Source organism: Pangasianodon hypophthalmus, chromosome 5, assembly GCF_027358585.1.
Source record: "Pangasianodon hypophthalmus isolate fPanHyp1 chromosome 5, fPanHyp1.pri, whole genome shotgun sequence".
Lineage (NCBI taxonomy): Eukaryota > Metazoa > Chordata > Actinopteri > Siluriformes > Pangasiidae > Pangasianodon > Pangasianodon hypophthalmus.
Window position 1 is genome coordinate 18,552,015 of NC_069714.1, and position 22,353 is coordinate 18,574,367.

The 22,353-nt window shown below is 38.9% G+C and overlaps 1 protein-coding gene across 2 annotated transcripts in view; it reads right to left on the reverse strand.

Moving 5' to 3' along the window:
- zmp:0000001200 (dedicator of cytokinesis protein 9) overlaps window positions 1-22,353 on the reverse strand; it is an 84,555-nt gene that overhangs the window by 9,547 nt on the left and 52,655 nt on the right. Inside the window, exons 7-41 of one of the 2 annotated variants that reach the window (XM_026912586.3) lie at window positions 21,187-21,321; window positions 18,184-18,358; window positions 17,771-17,823; window positions 17,050-17,124; window positions 16,782-16,922; window positions 16,490-16,693; window positions 15,827-15,949; window positions 15,418-15,500; window positions 14,629-14,751; window positions 14,067-14,146; window positions 13,774-13,961; window positions 13,585-13,650; window positions 13,392-13,484; window positions 13,172-13,295; window positions 12,422-12,540; window positions 12,197-12,286; window positions 11,965-12,054; window positions 11,333-11,448; window positions 10,699-10,768; window positions 10,354-10,476; window positions 9,446-9,517; window positions 9,143-9,289; window positions 8,865-8,948; window positions 8,552-8,663; window positions 8,171-8,209; window positions 7,050-7,228; window positions 6,344-6,460; window positions 6,135-6,246; window positions 5,527-5,657; window positions 3,847-3,964; window positions 3,608-3,674; window positions 2,997-3,044; window positions 1,669-1,799; window positions 704-819; window positions 379-516 (exon numbers count right to left, since the gene is read on the reverse strand). In XM_026912586.3, coding sequence (XP_026768387.3) covers window positions 379-516; window positions 704-819; window positions 1,669-1,799; window positions 2,997-3,044; window positions 3,608-3,674; window positions 3,847-3,964; window positions 5,527-5,657; window positions 6,135-6,246; window positions 6,344-6,460; window positions 7,050-7,228; window positions 8,171-8,209; window positions 8,552-8,663; window positions 8,865-8,948; window positions 9,143-9,289; window positions 9,446-9,517; window positions 10,354-10,476; window positions 10,699-10,768; window positions 11,333-11,448; window positions 11,965-12,054; window positions 12,197-12,286; window positions 12,422-12,540; window positions 13,172-13,295; window positions 13,392-13,484; window positions 13,585-13,650; window positions 13,774-13,961; window positions 14,067-14,146; window positions 14,629-14,751; window positions 15,418-15,500; window positions 15,827-15,949; window positions 16,490-16,693; window positions 16,782-16,922; window positions 17,050-17,124; window positions 17,771-17,823; window positions 18,184-18,358; window positions 21,187-21,321 — 3,882 coding nt within the window. The remainder of the gene's footprint in view (window positions 1-378; window positions 517-703; window positions 820-1,668; window positions 1,800-2,996; window positions 3,045-3,607; window positions 3,675-3,846; window positions 3,965-5,526; window positions 5,658-6,134; window positions 6,247-6,343; window positions 6,461-7,049; window positions 7,229-8,170; window positions 8,210-8,551; window positions 8,664-8,864; window positions 8,949-9,142; window positions 9,290-9,445; window positions 9,518-10,353; window positions 10,477-10,698; window positions 10,769-11,332; window positions 11,449-11,964; window positions 12,055-12,196; window positions 12,287-12,421; window positions 12,541-13,171; window positions 13,296-13,391; window positions 13,485-13,584; window positions 13,651-13,773; window positions 13,962-14,066; window positions 14,147-14,628; window positions 14,752-15,417; window positions 15,501-15,826; window positions 15,950-16,489; window positions 16,694-16,781; window positions 16,923-17,049; window positions 17,125-17,770; window positions 17,824-18,183; window positions 18,359-21,186; window positions 21,322-22,353) is intronic. The other variant, XM_026912587.3, reaches the window with a different exon arrangement.

The following is a 22,353-nucleotide window of genomic DNA, read 5'->3' on the forward strand; positions in this document are numbered from 1 at the left end:
TGCAAAAATAAGAAGGAAGTGCGACAGTCGAAGTCTCCAGAAGAACTGTGGCTGGTTCTGCAAGACGCTCAGTAAAACTTACACTCATTTCCTTACAAAACTGCACAAATTGTTCCTGAGACTAATTTTTTTTTAAAGCGAAGGATCGTCACACCAAATATCGACTTTGTTTCATTTATTACTGCTTTATAATAATATTTTTTTAAAACGTAGAAACATTTAATTTCATTATTTTTGAAGGCATCTTTGCTCTACAGCATTTCTTTGCATGTGCCTAAGACTTTTGCACAGTACTGTATATTGCACCACTAAGACACGCCTCAGACATCATTCACACGATGGAGTACACTGAGTGGTCTAAGGTGAGGTCAAGCTTACTTTGTAGATAAAGGTGCGCAGGAAAGTGAAGACTTGTTTGAGGGCTGTCTCTGACTGGTTGATTTGAAGAAAACACAGATGGACTGCAAACACCTTTTTCATCAGAGGGTTGTGCCCATGATCTAAGCTCAGCTGGGTCTGAGGGAGAGAAAGGAGGAGCCAGGAAGAGTTATATGCACAATATTTTCCACAATATATTCCTTTTCATTCCAGTTTAGAATGAAAATATTTACTCCTTTCCTTAATAAATCTGTTTTAAAAATATGCAAATAATCACACAATAACAAAGACTCCTGGATGCTGCAAAGTTTTGATAATGCCATACCTTAAATCCCATGATGAAGATGCTTAGTACATCCAGAACTGTCAGACACACTTCAGTAGCAATATTTGCCTCCAGGAGTGACTGGTTTAACACATCTGCATCTGAATGACTGTAGGCTACACAACACAACACAACACATACACACAGACAGAAACAGAATACACACACACACACACACACACACAAACAAACAGAAAACTGTAGAAAGTTCCAAATATTGCCATTCTGCAGAAGCATATGTGCTAAATTCACTCCAAATAAAAGTGTACTCGTTTTATCACAGGAAAAATTACCATAGCTTACAAATCAAGTACAAGCAGCATCATGCAAACAGCATGTATACATATAATAACGTATAACCATCACAATGCAATTATGGGAGAAAGATGTGTTAGAGAAAGAAATGTGATATGTCAATAGCACTCCATCTCTTATAAACAACATACATATAATAACATATAACAATTCAACTTCAGTTATGGGAGAAAGATGTGTAAGAAAAAGAGGTATGATGTTGGGATGGCAAAGCGATACAAAGATGCAATGTACTATAAGGCATAAACACCAGAATTAGTGTTCGTGTCTATGAAACGTTATGCATGGTGAATTAGGAATTACTGATGTGCCGGTGATGTTATTATGAAATATGGGCTCATGGGACATGATACTGACTTGATATTTTCTGGCATCAAACTGATCAGTTCTTACCATGATCTACAAAAATTCCAAGTATACTTGCAATCTTTCTGACACTGAAAACAGAGAGACTGGGTTTATTATGCCAACTATGGGAAACTTCTACTTTCTCACAGAGACACTTAAAGTTTTAAATGGCCTGGGGCAAGAGGTGCAGGGTAATGAGGTGTGATCATGATGACGCTGATCGTTAGGATTATGATGATGGTGATGATAAGAAGAAAAATCTGACGCATGAAAGGAGGCATAATGAAGTCAGTGTAACTCACTGTGGTTGTAAGTGTATGAGTTATCCAAGCTGCTGAGCTGCTGTAAGCGAGCATGCATCATTCCGGCTCTACTGCGGGACACAGGTAGAGTCTGAGACTTGCGCTCATGTGTTACAGACCCTTCCTGGCTCCTAAAGAGGAAACAGTGAGACCGACACAGCCAGCTTTAGTAGCAGTACAGACAGACGGTGAAACACACACAGAAAAGAACTATGAAGGGCTACAGATGAAGAAAAGGATAGTAAATGTAAATCATTTATATAGAGCAAAGAGAATTGGTAAACCTAATAAATTTCATGGTGATAATGTGGCCAGTGTGAATGACCTCTGAGATACTTGCACAACAGTCCAAAGCTGTTTTAAATACAACCTGAAATCAATACTGACATTATTTATCTTGTAGTTTATTTCCTGCCCATACTGTGCACAATTCATCAATATCAATAAAAGAAAAACGTGTCTTCTGAAGTTGACTTCGCTGTCATGCATGTGCAGCTGGTAAATATAATAATAGCCAATAATATTATAAAGTGCTTCCCCTACTTCCATGCTCAGCAATTTTAGAGAAAATATTGCCTTCAACTTCTTAAGCAAATGCAGTAATCCAGGCGTGCTGCTAATTTTATGATAACACAGCTGTAGTTACTGGCTGCAAAGCTATCAAAAGTATTAAGATGCTTCAGCATGCAGCACTAAGGTCACAACAGATAGCATCAACACAAACTACTTTATGCACACCGTAAGAAAAAGATGGAGAATAAGAAAGAAATATAAAGCAGTTCAGCTCGTAAGGGTGATGTCAGTTAGCATGCCACAGGTGCAGACGAACAAGAACATGCAAATGCAGAAAAGGTTAATCAAGCATGTCCAGTCTTACCCCAGGATAAGTGAGAGCCGCGTGTATATATGTGTGTGCACGAATGTGTGAGCGGATTATACTTGCAGCATGTGCAGCAATAAAGAGACAAAAATTGTGAATGGTTAGAGACAACTCTTAACCCAGGTCTAGCGGGGATCATCCATTCAGAGAGAAGCACATTTCAAGCTACTGTATATGAGCATGTATGAGCTTGTGTACTACACTGGCTGTAAACATGTTTAATTTCAATTGTGTTGAGATAGAAATTAGACAGAATTAATTAAAACATATGAAAAAAATGATTCATTTTATTCAGTTATGGATTCATCATTTTAATTTATAAAGTTAAACAGACTTTGAGTCATGAATAAGAAAGTCAAATTATCTTTTAAGTAATCATGTATCTATTAAAGCAGCTATTTTCTTTCTCTTTTTTTCCTCAAAAGAATATAGCAAACAAAGACATTACCTGGCAATGTACCTCTTCCCCATGTATCTGAACTGGTGGAGACACAGTCTGCAGATACAGCAATATACGACAGATTGTGAATGCCTTTTGGAGATATATTCTGTAACATTATGTGACTTAAATATTATAAGGTTCTATCCGCCATTCAATCATTCAAGACAAAAACTTTTAACACTAAGGTCACAATTTGTAAACCTCAGTATTTGACATTTAAATATTTGACAGAAGGGAGTTTGGCAGGTCCTCTTGGATCCTCTTGGAGGACCTAATGTATTCTGTTGGTGGAACGTTTAAGAATAAAAAGCTCTATGACTGCAATAAATAGCCAAAATATTACAGTGCACATTTGAATAATGAGCCATATCTGAATAGTTTGATTATGAACTGAATAGTTTGATTTAAAAACAGTACTGAGCATGTCTATGGAATTTTATTTTTAAATGGTTCCCTGACTGCAGAAAGCACAGTGTTGGCAGATATGGTGTATGGTGAGTATGGTGAGCCTACAGTGCTTTGCCAATTGTATCGGCAAATACACTACATTTTTCCATTTAGCTGTAGCGAAAAAACTGTGGTCTAACTTTACTGAAGCACTATAAGGCAGGACTTACTCCAACAGAGTGAAAAAGTCCATCAGATCTCCAGATGAAGCTTTATTCCAGTAGGTAAAGAGGGCATCTGAGGAATAGGAATGTTTACAGAATAAACTAATTAGTTATAGTTTGATATTCATTTAAACTAGCTCAGTGAGTGTGTGCAGTGAGATGTGCTTCTGGGTTTTATATACAGTATGTAGGTACTACATTAAACAGAATCAAAACTAAAGAAGTGTGTGCATGTGCATTTTTACCTTCAGACATGCTCTTGAGCACATGCAGGAAACACATTAACAGGCTCTTGACTTCAAACTGCTCTAGTTTATCACAGCGCAGGAGGGATCCACCCAGAGCTGCAGCCACATTGCACTGCTATATATACACAGAAAGAGAAGTCAGACCAGCACACGTTTTCTCTCCAGACATTTTTCATTACTTACCACAACAGAGGAAATAGTCTCTATGCTAGTTTAAGGAAGCTACATCTATCCCAGGTCACAGTTTCACACACTCAAACAGGATTGATTTGTATTCAGCATCCTCAATATTTTACAAACACTTCAGATGTTAAACTTACACTGTATCATAAATAAGTACATTTCACTGAGGACACCTAATACAAAGCAGAGCTGCAAACCCATGAGGGCTGGAATACGAATTAAAGAACTGCAGGTATGACTGTAGCTGCACAGTTTTATAGCAGTAGAGCTAATGTGTCTACCATAGCACACGGCTGGCACAGAGACACGCCAGTCAGACTTGCCAGCAAGAAATAAAAGCCTAAACCACAGAAAGCTCATGGGCTGTATGCATGGAGAGTATGAGGCTATGTCTTCACCTCAACAATATAGTCAGCTGCTAATTTTGGCTCTAATGGATGAGGAATAGAATTTATGTGCTTTGATGAAACTGGAAAATGAAAACACACAGTATTTAAGTGATCCAAAGGAATATTTTGGCATTTTTTTCAACCTAGTCTCATAGTATCCATTATCACAGTTAAGGGATTCAGACATATGCTACAGATTCAGTGGATGGGTTAGTTTAAAAAAAAAAACAATGCATTTCGTATCAGACAGGACTATACTAAATTTGGGTAACCAATGCCTACCACTTGCCAACATGAATGCTATTATTACTCTTAAACTTAAATATTTTTATTGTAAATATCTTATTTACTGGCAGAAGAAAATCAGAAAGTACACTTCAAACAAATGCACAGCAGCTTCCCCATACAAAACCTGCTTATCCTAGCTAAGCAGATAGGGGGTCTGTAAATCCACACTCACACACGTGCGCACACATGCTTGCACACACACGTGCACACATGCTCACACACACGCGCACACATGCGTGTGCACACACACAGTTGCTCTGAGGAGCTCTTTAGTGGAAAACAGTGCGATCTCAGAGCAAGCTGATGTAATACTTGTGCAGTTTTTTTGCTGTGGGTGGTTAGATGACTGAATGAGGGAGCAGACAGCAGTGAGAAGTCCATGGTCTGGCGTTTGGCCCTTGTGGAAAGCACCTTATCCTCACTCTCTGAGAGGGAGCGTAGCACGCTGGTGGAGTGACGGCGCACAAAATGCTCCCTCTGACACCAGCAAGGGCAAGCGGAAATGACACAAGCCCGAGTTAGCAAACACACCTGCTCCTTCATGCAGTCCCAATGACTCACACTCAGACAGCACTTCATGCTGGATTGCCCTAACATTCAATCAGGCAGATTTGTACAGCAATATGACTGAGTCAGGCATCAAATCCTAATCCCTACATCGGCATAATAAAACAAAAATGCAGTTACCTAGGTGACAGAATAAAACAAACAGTGTAAAGAACCATCAAGCCAAGACAGACATTCAGTTAAGACAGTACAACTGAGTAACAACTGAGTATGTAATCAATGAGTAAGGGAATGTGTGATTAGACAGTACCTTGTCAAGAGGGTGGGATTTGTCATTGCTGCGTTCTGGTAGGCTACTTCCTGAGTCAGTGCTGATGAGGGAGCAGCGTGAGTCAGCATGACGTACAGAGATATTCGGAGTGGAGGATGCGTGTGGAGTGACTGGATCACAAAAAAAAAAATACTTCATTCATTTGCTGATTAATGGCATACTAAAAAAACTACAATAGCACCCAATGCTATAGCTAATTTGTAGTTTTTATTGGCTTTTTATTTATATACTGATTTATCTTTCTCTTTCATACACTCTCTGTAACAATATTTAACAGAAACATTTTTATGTTTTGCATAATTTTTGATTATTTTAAACATTTTTAGTTTGGATTCCTTTAATTAAATAGCCATGTTTTTTTTTAAATCTCAATTTTTGAAACGTTTTTTAACATTTCATTTTTCAGGCTTCGTTTTGATTTTCACTGCATTTCACTACCTCTATATGTACCATCTAACATGTACTGTTGATCCATTAGCTATGACCACCTATTACTTTTGTAAAATAACAAACCTTGCTATACAATAATGCTATACAATAATGTAATCCTGTTTCTCAGTGACTGTACAGCAGGTGTCTTCTCTCACCTGTTCCAGATATAACCCCAAACACATCCTTATGCAGGCTGCTCTCGATGTGACTCCCTGTTTTATGGGGTGTCATCAAAGAGCTGGTAGGGACTGGTTCATCACGTACAGTCTGCGAGACACAACAGACCATCATACCTGAGTAACTAGGGGAAAAAGGGTAATAATAGCTGTATTTACAGACTGCAGTCAGTAGGCGTCAGTCTTACGCTGCTGGAGAGACTGTTGGTCAAGGGCGTGGTATCTTTAATGTTGAGTCTCTGGACGTTCTCCTGGAGTAGGCCAAAGAGAGGCAGGTACAGTGTAGCCAACCTCGCCTGCTGACTCTGAAACACACAATACACACAGCTCACACATGTAAAAAGCAAACAGATGAAAATGCAGAGTGCAAAAACAATAACACATGTCAAATACATGCACGCAGTTATACAATACTGTGCAAAAGTCTTAGGCACATGCAAGGAAATGCTGTAGAGTAAAGATGCCTTCAAAAATAATCAAACTAAATGTTTCTACATTAAAAAAATACTAGAAAGAGCAGTAAACAGTAATAAATGAAACAAAGTCAATATTTGGTGTGACGATCCTTCCCTTTAAAAAAAATGATTAGTCTCAGGTATAATATATGCAGTTTTATAAGCAAAACCCAGCAGCCTTCATTATGTTTTTCTGTATGAAAAGTGTCTCTTATGTAATATGCTGCTTTCTTTACTGACATTCAAACATTTTTCTGTAACATTTAATTTGGTGCTGGAAAACTAATATATCGGAATCTAAAATGGTTTTTGTACTGACTCGATAATGTAGAAGTCATAAAATAAAAATCTACAACAAAGTCTTACTAAAAAAATATAGGGTGCCTAAGACTTTTGCACAGTGCTGTATATATCAGATTATATGTTAACTGAGCCTCACCTTGGAGGTGTAACGATCATCAAATGTATGTTTGATCATCATGTTCTTCAGCACCTGGATGGCTATTTGACGAATATCACGAAACTCCTGCAGAGCTGCACCCACCTCCCTTAATAAAAGCCCAACCAGGAAGTGATTCTTACAGAAGTCATCAGTTAAAGAGTAGTCCAACTGAAGATCTGAGAGAAAGAGAGAGAAAGAGAGAGAGAGAAAGAGAGGAGGGGAGATAGAGAGTAGGTTGTGTAAAGAAAACCAGTACACTATGAAAAGTGTGTTACAACAAAGTGAGAACCGATCAGGTGACAGCAACAGTGTCTATTATGTCCATACAGTCAGCTCCAGAATTATCGGTACCCCTGCTAAAGATGTGTAAAAATGGTTATAAAAATGTCCGCGTGGTTAACTAGCTTTCAGCTTCACTGAAAATATGAAAGAAATCTACCATGTAATTGAAGTAAATTTATACCAAGAAAATAAAGACCTTATCAAAAACTATGCATTGTGTGACCCAGCTGTAGCCTCTTGACAGAGGCAGCCAGATAGAAATAAATTCTGAATAAATTTATTTCAACTGAAAGTTAGACTTGTTTCATATTTTCATGGGGAGATTAAGATAATTAACCACAAATGCATTTTTCATAACCCTTTTACCCATCCTTACAAAGGTGCCAGTAATACTGGAGCTGACTGTAAAAGGGTCTTACATCAGACATCAACTTTCCTGGTTGCCAAAGGTTTGTAGCTCTTATCTCTCGAACAATCATTGGCATTACTTTTTGCACCATGGTTGCTGATAAATGATAATTAGTGGTTTTAGGATAATTAATGAGTACAAGAGTTAATTCAATATTTTGTCACTGTGCTTTAACCGTTTTATTGCAACTGCAGTTAAGAGCACTAACAGACTCGAACACTAATACATACTCTTTACTTACCTATGACTACTCTAATACTAAATGTAGTAAAGTGAAACTGAGAGATAAACTAAAATGGGAAGGTATATCATTTGTATTAAAAATGACAGTGAGGTAATCATCATGCTACACTGATTTTAGTATTCCAGGATTGATCAGTAAATGATTGGTTAATGATCAGGAAGGTAGGCACTATGCCTTACCTACCTAGAGCAGACTGAGACTCCATACTGTAGTAGGGAGCTGCTGATGAGGCAAACAAACAGAACACGAGAGCAAAACACACTCATTCACACTAAACAAGTGCTTTGGAGAGTGTTAGGTTATATATCAGATATACAGGCATATCGGGTGCATACATATCTGTTACATTTATCTATAAATATAAATAAAGAGTAAAGACTGATTTTTTTTTTTTTTTAATCTTTGGTGGTTTATGTCCAGTCATAGCTCATCTTGACTATTTTTCATATTCACCACCCAGTAGTAATTGTGATGAATTTTAAAAAATTCATACCCTTTTTAATGGGATGAACAAACATTTCTGCAATAATTAGGTGAAAAAATTATATCTAAAATAGTTCTCACCTTGAAATCTCATTATTCGCCCTTTCCCGAATGGCATGGGCAGATTAAGAGGGATGTAGTGCTCATGGTTGCACACCACCTTCAGGAACTCAAACTTAAACTCATACAGTGTCTATGGAGAAAGGAATGGTCACGCGTGAGCATAAACGCAACACTGTGGATAGGCTTCTATTTTTTTTATTCAACTTTACTATAGATGAACCAAGAACACATCAAGGATCTAAGACTGATTTTTGTCAGTCATGCAAAGACAAGTTTAAAAAGACTCTAGGTGTGTCTGTAGAGATAGAAATAATAATGCAGGAAAAAGTACCTTAGCATCTCCAGGCATAAAGCAGTTGATATAGTTATTGATCTGCTTGAAGACAAAGCCACGATCCATGAAGGTAAAACAGCGCTGAGGATACAAATACCAGATGTTCATCAGATCGTACAATTCTGTAATTTCAATGGCACCAGCATAGAAAATACGGTCAAAATAAAAAACAAAATAAGGACAGACTACTTCCTAGCTACTCTGTGCTTAAATCTGGGTCAGCACTTGTGAGCTGTGATATGTGTGACAATTGTGGTCTGCATGTCATTACTGACTTTGATGAAGACAGCCAGGCTGTGGTTGGCATTGCGTGTTGCATCCAGGTTGTCTTTGTATTTCTGCGTGATGTGAGGCATCAGCATATTCACCAAGGTCTCCACTGTGTGGTGAAACGAGGCTGAGAAACGCTGGTTCCTGGACAGCTAAAGTGAAGAGAGCAAAGATCAAAACTTCAAACAATAGTGTAGTGGGTAAAAACGAAGGTCTAAATCTGACTTTTCAGTAACAGAACACAACAAGAATGATCTCTTTAATTTCCCAGTGAGAGCATTCACAAATGATGGTGCAGTCACACTTACCCTAACTTTACCGCTTTCTATCAAGTACTGTGCCATGGACTTGACTAAGGCCTCGAAAAAGTACCAGGAGTACTGAATATAGAAAAACAAGGAAAAAGAATTCATAGCACAAAATAAAAGAATGTCACATAAACACATCAGCCCAGACTTGGCTTTGAGTCATTGTGCCACAGTGGAAAAATAAATCACAGCAAAAACAAAGACAGCTGACCCTTATGCAATGGAAATATGCACATATCTGGTGGTCTGGGAAAACCCGTCGCATGTCACTGTGGCTGAATTCTGTCAAACAGACAAAAACTAGAGCAATAACAGCAACATGATTTAACACCTTAACTTTAAGAAAGTATAAATGTATTTCACAAAATTTAAGTGGAAATGTTTTTATTTATTTTTATCATCTTGCCTAGGCTATGTTCTAGGATCATGTTGTGAGGTATTTTAACAAACGAAGCAGTAAAAACAGTCTGTCTACCTAAAGATGTCTTAAACTTTGTAGCCAAGTGTGATTTCCTCACATGGTGAATGTCACATAATCAATTCAGATCAATCAGTTCTGTCAAAATGTCCATAATGCTCCTGTGCTGCAGTCATAACAGAATCTTTAAATGCAATTCTCTCCCTTTTAACTTTTTGGGGTAACCAGATTTTAAAATGCTAGAACTTCTGGTTGAGTTACATGCAAAAGGAAGACATATTTTAGTTAAGAAATATCTGTAATTTATCATAACTAGATATAGCAGAAAAAAATTTCATCATGTGAAGAGCTTTCCCAGGCCACCACACATATATGCTTAAACTAAAATCAAGCATAATCATATGCATTGCATTATACAATAGCCTATATACAAGACATATTTTTTATAATGACATATTTATATACCCATGTAAACCATAAAATATATCACCTTGAGCAGTTTGTTGCTGGTTAGGAAGTCTGTGGAGGGCTTTAGAATGGTGGTCATGGCTTTGGCCAGCTCCTCGTGCACTGTTTTACCAGTGGCTGTGTTAGCATCTGTCATAAATACATACTACACACAGACAAACACATCCACACACAGAAATAAAACAAGCATGAGCTTTTAATTACAAAAAGAATCTGTGAGGCAAGAGTCAACTGCAAAAAACAGACTTGGTTAAATAGCAGGACTCTACGTCACATCCTGACACTTAACAGAGTGGTACAGTGCGGATTTAAATGCAGTAAAGTCAGGGACACAGATGGTACATCAGACTTTACTGATGCTGCTCACCTTGACATATGAACGCAGATAATGTTCCAAACCCTCCTCATGGCACTGAGCCACTATGTGGATCATAACTCTGTGAGTGGAAATAAACAACCACAGTTTTTGATATCAGGCATAAATTATATTTTTTAATCATATCTCTTATGACAACCAAATAATAGCCTAGTAGACTTCTGGAATATTGAATATTACAATTAACAGTGTTGTCTTATAGCAACAGCTTAGGATGTTTGTTTGGGTTGTTTCTGCTGAACCTACCAGCTAATCAAATATGACTCAGTTCAAGCTTTATTTTATCTAAAATCTTTATTTTAATTTTTTTAAAATTATGTGCACTACTGATGCAAACATGTATGTTTTTTTAAAATATATTACACACACACACATATATTATTGTCTCCTCGTAATTCTAGGACACAGCACATGGGTTCAAAATGAGGTAGCAGTACATAGGCACATCTCACACATATGATAACTATTAATAAATCCAAAACTTACAGATAAAAAAATTGAAATGTTCACATACTTTATTGCTTAAAAATAAGAAATTTGATTTATCTTCATCAAAGTCTGCATTCCTGTATATCAGGCCTATAGAACACTGCTTTGTGTTTTAGTTAACCAGGTAAGAACTGACCTTGTGACATTGACAGCAACGTCCTCGAGAGCTGCACTGGTGAGAACGCAGAACAGCTGGTTCAGAATCGTGGGGAGGAAGTTTATCATCACGTGAGCTTCCACTGCATGCAGACTCTAGAGATGACACATGCACAATACTTTAATCTGGCTTAGCTGATCATTTAGTCTTAAACGGCTGATTAAATAAGCTTAAACTGCATGTCTAATGATTCCCATGTTGATCAGCAGCTAGACCATACTTTATTATTTATCCATTTGCAAATTTGGGCACTAGTGTGTTGTGGTGGAAAACCACAGCTTCTGGGAAACTAACGGGTGGAGAATGGAGGGAAAAAAAAAAGCCTTGGTTGTGGTTTCATTGCTGTTATCAGAGAGGAATGGTGTGTTTACGCATACAGTCCAGAGACAGGGGGTCTGTGTGAAGCTCCCTACTGAGTTCTCTAATGTACTGAGTACATTAGAAAAGTGGTATTTGTCTGGAAAAACAAGGTTGACTTGACAAACATCCTCAGGAAACATATGGCCAGGCACATTAATACATATACACGGAAAGCGTGAGAGTGTGACAGAAAGAGAAAAGAGAAAGAAAAAGGGAAAAAAGTTTTATATTAGTGTGTTATGGAGTCATACCTTCAGGTATTTGACCAGCTCGCCTCCTGTGGACTGGGCTGCAGACACAGTGCTCTCACAGTGGTGGAAGAAATTGTGCAGATGCTGATCCTGTTGACAGAGGAGAAGATAAATCCGATGTACACCAAAAATACCACAAAATCTAAAAGAAGGAAATGCCTCTACACAGCATTACTGGGAAAAAACAATTGCATTTCAGATGAAGTGAAAAGTGTAAGAGCTGTGCTGAGACCTGTGTGTAGACTGTGGACACCAGGTGAGTGGAGACCTTAAACAGTGGCTTTCCTCCATCAACCCACTTCACTTCAGGGCCTGTGTGCTGCTACACACAGAACAAACAGCACCAAAAAAATCACAGCTGAGCACAATCTTATAGTCAATAATATAATAATAAATAAATATCCACTCTGGATCTGCTATCTGTTGTCATTTGTTGACCTCTGCAGGACGTGCTCACCTTGCTGTTGCCCTCCTGGCAGCTGAGGTAGCCAGCAGGCAGGTTTGCAGCTACAGGAATACTCTGTTCATTCATGATCACTCTGCCATCCTTCAGTAAGGGCAGCCACGCATATCCCACTTCACACGTACGTAAATATGCACACACGGGAGTGTTGACAAGGACAAAACAGATGAACTATGGTAAATTTCTTTACATCAAATATAAATAAACACCAAAACACTAAAAAAGCAGTAGAATGGATATAATACAATTGAATATTATAAAAATAGTTCTAAATCTTTATAATTTATGCTTTCAGAGATAGTACTGTGTACCACAAAGCCTCAGGGAAGGTGCAACCTTTCATGGTACTGTTATAGTGTTGGGAAAAAAAACATAAGAACAGACATGTCTCTTATTCTAAGACATTTATTTATAGAGTTTTGGCTTTGAATTCGTGTTGTATTGTTGCGCATTTATTTATTGACAGACTTCCAAAACTGCCCTTAAACTTTCATAAATAAATGGGAGGATAGAAATTTCGTTAAAAATCACCAAGGAATCAGTTTAATAAAAACTTAAACAAAACCCAAAAGCACATTCCATTTACATTCACATTAATTATTAACATACACTCTTAATTCATTGTTTTTTCCTTCTCTAGATCTGGCACCTGTCAATCCTGAACTTTCCAGACACAAAGGTAGGACTGTACTAACACAGACTGCACTGACCCTTTGTTGACCCTGAGTGTGTCTGTTGCCTTACCCTGTGTCTCCACCTGTTCCCGCTTCTTAGTGCTAGCTTTGCTGTTGGTGTCACAGCTGATGTGGTAGAATGTGAACAGAAGGTGGTGCTTCTCATTCAGCTGAGTCGGGAGCTCAATCTTAAACTGACAGAGAAAGCAATAATGCACAATTAGGAAACCACACCCCTAGTGCTAATGTTCCTGCAAGAGGACAATAGTGAGAGGTTTGTGTTTTTTTACCTCATCATAAAACTCCGGGTTTTGCTGATGATGCAACACTGCTGCAATGCCATTCTTAGTGAAAAGTGATCCACCTGGACGACCATATATACACTGCGAGGTACAGAAATAGATCAGACTAGGGTTATGTGTACAGGTTCATGAGTTTATAGAGGGCCTGAAATGATGACATTTGTAAAAGACTATATCTTGCCTTTAGAGGAAGTGCATCTTCATCATCCGAGTCTCTGAACTCCACACACACAGCAATGTTTCTAGCCTGCAGACATAAAATGCACAGTGACAATCTATACATTCCTAAGCTGTCACCCCTTGATCATGTTCACAATAATAATGCACAAAATGTTTATTAAATTAACAAAAAGAGATTTAGTGCTGGTACCTTAGCAAAGGTCTTCTGACTGTCATATTTGAGATGGCGTGGGTAGACATACAGGTGATTGTTATAAGTGGTGAAGGGTTGTGAGCATTTCGCTATACATGGCACAAACTCCTCGACCTCAAACAACACCCCGTTCCAATTACTGCTCTCAAACTGACGCACTGGGATATATGAGGACGTTATGCAGTCTACTCAAATAAACACAAACATTCACAGAACACAGGATTTAAGAACCCAACAAATACATGTAAAAATAAATTGCATTAGCAGAAGTAGTGCCAAGTTTGACTCACTTGGGAGATCTGGGGCCACATTGTCGATAGTGACATCCAGATTCCCCAGGATCACTGGCAGCTTAGCCATTTTCTCTGGCCTGAGAAAAACAAAGGTACAAAGGACAGATTGAAGACAGGAAAGAAGCTATTTTAATCCTTACTCTTACTCTAATAATAAAGGAAACACACATAGAATAGTAAGAGAAGGCAGGCAGTGACATTTTCAAGACATGCTGCTTCAGAATACCCCATAACATCAAAGAAAAAAGCGATTAAAAGTGATTATTTAAAAATGATGTCTTTGTGAATCTTGAACTGTTTTTCACAGTAGGAAGTTAACAAAAAAACCACTGACCATTCAGGGAGACTGCACGTAAAACATTACTGTGGGGCCCTTTGGTTCTTGTGGTACAAACATTTTCCATTTAAGAAATGAAATACTAAAATTAATCACTTCACAAACCCAGATTGATTGGTTCAGATCTGTTACTAGTGTCAGTGTGAGTACTGAGGGAAGACAAGTGCTGTAATCAATGCCTAACAAGCATAGAGCAGCCAACAGATAGAAAGATGGACTAACTTCCTGAAATCTGCCAGGAGTTTGAACATGTCCTCATTAGATAGCTTGTTACTGTCCTGCCTGTAGATTGCAGAGAAACGTGCAGATTTATCCAGTGCCCCATTTGCATCCTTAAACAGAGGCCTATAACAAAGACAGAGAAAGACAGAGAGAGTAAAAACATGAACAGAGCTTTCATCTGGATCCTGCAAGACAGAGGAGATAATGCATGCTCCCACACACTGCCTTCCTCTGCAGGTATAGATGACACGTCTCACTGTATTAAAAAAAACACTAACATTCTTATCATACTACAATTCCTTTCCTATTATAATCAGCTGAATGTAATTCCTGAATATAAGGGAGGTGCGCTATATGAGTAGAGCTGGATATGTATATATGTATTGCTGATAAGTGTAATATATTGAAAAAGTCTGATTTAAAAAAAAAAAGAAAGATTAAACTGAGGAGGAGCAAAGCCAAGCAGAGGCCCTAGAACATGTGTATTAGCTGTATAGTCTAAGTCTGTATTGAGAAAGTGTGGGTGGAAAGACTAGTGTTAGCTTTTCTCAAAGAGTTCAAGATTTCAAGCCTCACTTCTGATAAAAAATACACCTTTTCCTAATTACAAAACCAGCATAAAATGTCTGCTTTGTTTGCCATAGAAAATGAGTGCAGGACTTTTCCATGGGGTCACTTGAGTAGCTCTCGTCTCCTAGTTCCCAAAGCCTGAGAAGTGCATTAAAGTGTAGAGCACACAAATATAGCCAACTTTTTCATTAATCTTGGAAAGTGAAGCATCTTTCTTACCTGGCTGCCCAAGCAAAAGGCATCCTGTATTGGCCGAGCCTGCTACATGCTACTTTAGCGTTCTTCAGCACCTTCTGTGCCGTCTGAGAGAGGAGAGAAGAAACCGGAAAATAAGAGGAGAGAGAACATAACAATATTTCCATACAGGCTGTGCTCTGATATAGTTCCCAACTGTTCTCCCACTGCATATCTCCTATTTCTATAAACACACAGGAGGCTTTCTCCACTGTAGACAAATCTCTAACGGTACAGTAAAATTCACCTGAAATTTTATAAACACTAGATGAACACTTTTTGCACCACTTCAGATGTGATTCCGAGTACATTCAGAAATGTCATTATTATGCAAATATAAGAGTGGGTGTAAAGATTCGTGCAGTAGATCAACAGACCGACCCACTCACACTACCTTGGTGGAATCAGAACTTTTCATGTATGGCTCAGCACAGTGAGTTATTCCTCCCTGAAGAACTTTCTCAATCCGAGCCACCAGGAAGATATCTGGGTGCGGACACATCACAGAAAACACTCCCTGTACACACACACACACACACACACACACACACACACAGGACAGCATGCTTAGTGATGAATAGCAAGATTTTCAAGCAATTCAGAACTTCAAAGTAGCAGTAAAACACTTTATTCAAGTATGCCTAGAGTCATTTTTTCAAAACAGTATAGTTAAATACACAGTTATGCCATATTGTGTAGTTATATGACAGCTTTGCACTGCAGACATGCAATGTACTGTATTTTAGTATAGTTTTTCAGTGTCTCCTTGCACTGTGTATTGCTGATTCTGAATGGTGTGTCATATGTGGAGTTTATGCAGACCATTAAATAGGTTCAAATAGTTAGTAAAATGACACTGTAAGCAATCACTAAATTTTACAGAAAAGGTGTTTTGTTGTTAAAATACAGGAGTAACTGTAAAACTGATTTGATAAAAATATTAAAAATATTATACAACTATTATTATTCACATATATTATTCACACATTTATGTTGGAGTTATTCTTGACCACTGTTGTGCAGTCATGCCTATTTGCTATGTGTAAGTGCTCCCAACCTGTCGTGGATACTGCAGAAAACTCTCCGGGAGATCATTCTGTGTTTGCTGTGCTGCTTCTGAAGCTCCATTAATGATCTGAGCACCAGAGCCTGGAACCATGGCTCTTACTGACGGGTGGTTTAGGTCTACGTGGAAATCTGCCGAGATCTTCCGACTGTTCTGAACATCAAACAAGGACAGTGTGACGAAGAACGGCTCCACCTGCCATGCACGGAGAGAAGACAGATCGCTACAATGATCTCTATGCTTCAGTTACCAAAGTTTTTAAATGTATTAACTTATGGCTTACATTGGTGGTTGGGCCCTCCTCATTCTCTGCCACACAGCTCTGCAGGTTGAATGACAGGTCGTTGCATTTCACAAGAATACGCTTTCCAAACTTCTCCTCGAATGGTCTGATTTCTGGCTCGATCCCAGAGAAGTCCAATTTCTGTTCGCAGACACAGCCAGATATATTAAAGGCACCGGCACTCACATTCTAAGCATTTTCCAGTAATTTCAGAAAGATTTCTGCCTGGCTGTCAGACTGTTTTCTTTGCTTATCTCAAGTCTTTTACCTGTGTGTCTGCATCCAATGTGAAGAGCTTTAGCCGAGTTTCATTTCTCATCTTAGACTCGATATCTCTGGCGCTCTGAAGAAAAGCACATTCAATACATCAGTGCACACTAGACTAATCACAACATTTCCTAGCGAAGTATAACTAAATGGTAAAGTCATAATGACAAGAGTGCTGAAGAATGGGGCTGAAATCTAAAAACAACACACACTTGTCAACATGTATGAATGCTATTAAAGTTTCTGACTAAAATTTTGTGCAGGCCAGACCTCTGTCTAAACACTACACTTGTACGCTGCTGATCTGACTCTCGTGTATGCCTATAGACTGGTTCTTAAGTGGTGTGTTTACAATTTGGATCTATGGTTAGTAGCCTAAACAGAAAAATTACACGTACCTATTAAACATGCTTTTTATAACACAAACCTGAAGCCCGAGCCATAGTGTGTTTAATGTTGCAGGTTACCAACAAAAGAAAGTATAAATCCACTAAGCTTAAGAATCAAGAACAAAAAACATGCCCAGCTTTCCTGTTAGTTCAAAGTAGGGCAAGTGAATCATTTTAACACCTGCTTGGATATTACCATATTTTACTGTCTCTAGCACGATAAGAAGAGCAATATTTTGGTTTTGGATGGTTCTGGGTTGTGAATTAATGAAATGAAAGAGCCAAGGCTCAAGCCAGAGTCTTGTGCTGGCCATTTATGCAAACAGGACATACCTGAAAGCTGTCCATACTTCCAGAAGAGCCATCAGTCTTCCCCAGTTCATCATCTACAGAGTGGGAAAATGAACAGCTCTTTTATTAACATGGCTCACATCCAGATCACAGGAAGAAAACTGTAGTTTTATAGATAGATGACAGATAAATTCCTGGAGAGAGAAGGTCACAGCAGGCTCTTAAACAGACCAAATAATACATGTGGACCACTGAGAAAAGATAAACCAAAACATACAGAGTGGGTCCAGACGCCTGGGATATCTCACTGCTCTGGAGAGCAGGGATATGTCATTCTGTGCAGGGTTTAGTAATGAAGTTGGATGTGTTTCTGTGTTATCTGCTGTCATGTCAGGCGTGGTAATTATCTGGGTGGTCCAATAAGCCTACATACTCAGAGAGACAGGCACACAAACCATCATGTAGGTCTCCATTCCTCTTCTCTTGCATGGCGAGCTCAAAGCTGCTGTGAAGTATTTTGTTCAGCGTGCTGATCCACTCCTCCATCTCACTTTCAGAGTCGGCGGCCAACAGATATGCACTCTTATCCTGCATCTTCAGTTCAAATGCAAACCTGCGCACCTTATTATTCTACACAGAGAAAGACAAGAAGGCTTCAGATTACCTTAAAAAGTCATGTGTTAGATGTTTACTAAGTTAACATCACAAATGGAGACTGGCCAAAGTTTTTGCTTTGGTAATTGGTGTGAAGTGTGCGTTGGAAAAAAGTCAGTAGCCTTTTCCAAAATGGACAAAGAGAAGTGTGAGGGGAATGTTCTCTCTCTGATCGCTATATGATTTATATTATTTTACATGGGTGAACTTTACAGCTGAGAGAGAACAAAACATCCCTGGTTCAAAAACCATTACTTAACAAGCAGACCATAGGTGTAGAGTTGATCTGTGGTTTGTTTCCTGCCTCTGAGTGACGGAAATAAATTATATTTCCATTTCTAATGAACACATCCAAAGTGTATGGTAACACTTTAAATTCCAACTCTGATTTGCTATGTCTGTAAATTTGCTGGGTGAGAGAAAGACATATATGCGTGCAAACTACCAGACAGAAAGCTGGTGAAAATATTTCCATGTGGAGGACAAAAGAGCTACTGGCTGCCAAAAACACTGCTTAAAGGGATCAGGCAGAATGCTTACAAAAAGGATGAGGAATATTAAGCAAGCCAGAGGAAGTCAAGGACAAGCACAGGGACCTCTTACAGCATCGGTGGAAATAGCAGCAGAGCTTTGCTAGCACATCTGTATATGCGGCAGTTCTCGATTCCTGTCTTGATTCCTCTAAATTCCCTAGGTGTGTGTGTGTGTGTGTGTGTGTGTGTGTGTGTGTGTGTGTGTGCATGGTGCCCGGTGTATTCCTGCCTTGCACCCACCCTAGACTCTGGATCCACCGCGATCCTGAACAGGATAAAGTGATTACTGAAGATGGATGGATGAATTAGTTGCAAAAGGATGTTGTTCACGCATCGGTTCTTGGAGAGCTCTCAGTAAAACGATGACTAAACCTGTGTTCTAAGCACAAAACCTTTTTTCCTATAGCACTACAGAAATAAAACTGTGAATTCTTTGGAAAATGAGATACATCAGAAAAACTGTAAAATCTGCTTTTCACCCAACATCACCTGGTTGTTCTTGTTCACTGTTTTACCAGGGTTCTTAATATGCTTATTATTCTAGAAAACATTCCTCAGTGAATGACTTTAACTCAGTGGAGCATGACCTACCCCAGCCCTGCTGCAAATATGGGAGACAGGCAATCAGTCTCCATGTTAGTACTCAGAGTGGGAGTTTTTCAGTACTAACTGCACAATAGGAGGACATGCTTGAGACAGCCTGGTTCATTAAAAGCCAGACTGGAGGAGGCTAGACTGTGAGTATGCTGCTCTTGAGCATGGATGCTTTCTGCTCTTGGAGCACATCTCACATCAAATCTCTTGTGGCAGCAGGGGCGTGGCTGAGCGCCAGCTGTGGACAGAGAGGAGGCGGGCTGAACCAGCAGGTAAAGTGTGATGATTTTCAACTGTGTCTTATTGCCGCCAGTTTACTAATTTGCGCTTTCAGTGACTCCTGTAACTGGTGAGAGAGAGAGAGAGAGAATATTATAGCTGGCGAACCTTGCGAGACACGCATGCAAACAACAACTCATACACACGCAGAGGAGCGTGAACTTGACAGCGCAAAAGCCGCGAGTCTGTGACGGACCCTTTTTCTGTTGAGTTGTCCTGTTTTTGTCGAGTCTTGAAAGCACGGACTGAATAAACTAAAATTGTGCCAGCGGCCGAAGTCTTCCTGCACACCCTCACACACCAGATTCTACAGTGTTGCCGAAAGCGGGGAAGACTCAGGAGGCAGGTGTAATTTTAGCTGAGACAGAAATCAACAGAAAAAGGGTCTGTCAAGGACTTGCAGCTTTTGCTCCATCAAGTTCAAGTTCATGCTCCTCGGCATGTGTATGGGTGTGTGTGTGTGTGTGTGTGTGTGTGTGTCTCGCAAGCTCCGCCAGCTATATCACTCTCTCTCACTGGTTACAGGAGTCACTGAAAGCATAAAGAGACACAAATAAGTAAACTGGCGGTAATAAGTCACAGGTGACAATCATCGCGCGGTATCTGCCGGTTCAACCCGCCTCCTCTCTGACCGAAGCTGACACTCGACCACGTCCCTGCTCCCACACCTCTAAACATCAGATTCTCTAATCGCTAGGCTGCCAACCACACTAATTACACAGACAGGACATATGGTGGGTGTGCACACATAGCTGCACATCTGACAATATCTGATAGCAATCAGACAAAAATAGCTACAGAAAACATTCAAATGAGTGTAAAAATAGCCCAAGAGAAGATGAGTGTGGAGACAATAGCACCGAGATGGACTGTTCTTCTGGCTTTTTATAGCTCCTGTACTTCTTCCTCACACTTGCACACTTTGGTTAGTTCACATTCAAATATTTTTGTCAGTTTAAAAGCTGTATTTACTATTAACTTCACCATAACAATGCTTTACTTGTTTGTTTGCAGCAAGTCTTAAATTAGATCAGCCTCAGAAAAATGTTATGTGTTGGCCAGAGACTAAGAACGTCAGAGTGCTAAAGCAACTAAAGAGTGAGACTGTTAAAGAGAAAGAGACAGAGAATGCAATATGCTGATACTATAACCACTGATGTAATCTCCATATGGATATCACATCTGTTTCCATATGACTAGTGTACCGTTCCAGATAAAGCACTTATTTATTTAACTCCAGCCTGGAGCAGGAATGTTCCTCTGTACGTGCAAAACTGAACTCTCTTGCACACACACAAGCATTCTCCTCTTAATGAAGGCCTAAAGTGACAAAGCTTACATTTATAGCATGAGCAATCACAAATACAGTTATTTTCCATCACACCACTTTTCTCATACCTGAACTACACCCATGCAGGAATCTAGGAAAATGGTTCCTTTGGGCTCCTTGGAGATCTTTTCATCCTTGTAGAAGTTCAGGTTATAGGAGCCATCTCCTAATTGTGTGAGGTGGAAATACCTCCTTTTGAAAGACTGAAACAAAGCATTAAAAAGAAACACTTATTTTATTAAAAGAATAGGCCATCTTTTTTCAACCTAATCTCTGAAGTATGTGTGAAATTGACCACAGACAAGACTACAGCACAGTGAGAAAAGAACAGAAAGTTTTTACTTTTACCTATGATGGAAGTCTAAGGACAGCTGTTGAAGCAGTCAATAAACAATTAAATGAAACACAAAACACGTTGTTAAAATGCTTTTATAAAATTTAGAGTCTAAGCTATTTGTAAATTAAGCCCTAAATCTGTATAATGAGTGTTTTCAGAGAGGAGACTACTTTTCTAGAGGGAAGAATTAGTGATTATTAGTTCCAGCATTGTTGTGTGGTTCTGATAAGTACCACAAAGACTTAAGTAAGTGGAAGTTGGATAAGACATAAGACCAACTTTAGTAAGCTATTCTTTAATTTCTGATTCATCCTAAGAGCTTTATTGTTAAAGTTGTGTAAGTTGTAGTTTCGAATTCGCACTGTACAGTATACTCACTTATCTTAGCTGTTTTAACTGGATGGAATTTAACTGCTGCCCTTAGTTGTAAGAGTTTCAGTTTAGCAGGTTTTTCCATTCTTTTCTCACAGAATCTGCTGAAATTATTCACTGTGGTAACTACAGATGTAGTAGATATAGCTACAGTGGATAAAGCTGTGCTGGTTTGCTGAAAATGTACTTTTGTGCTCTAGAGCACACAAGGGAAAACTACGGTCCAGCTAGTTTAATTTCCCCCACCAGTCAAATGTTTTTTTTTTATTTGATTTCAATTCCAGTGCACTGCAGTCGTGCAGTCATTCAATGCCTCCACTCTGTGCATAAACATAAGCATGATTTAAGTCCTTACACCTGAAGTGGTAAACACAATCTACACAACACATTATGCACATTTTATCCTATAGCCCTATTATAGCAGTTAAAATTTAAAATTTGTCAGTTAAAATTTTAAATTTTGTTAAAGATTACTGGATAAAGATCATACCAGAAGGATGAGCACATAATAGTAAATTTGTTGCAA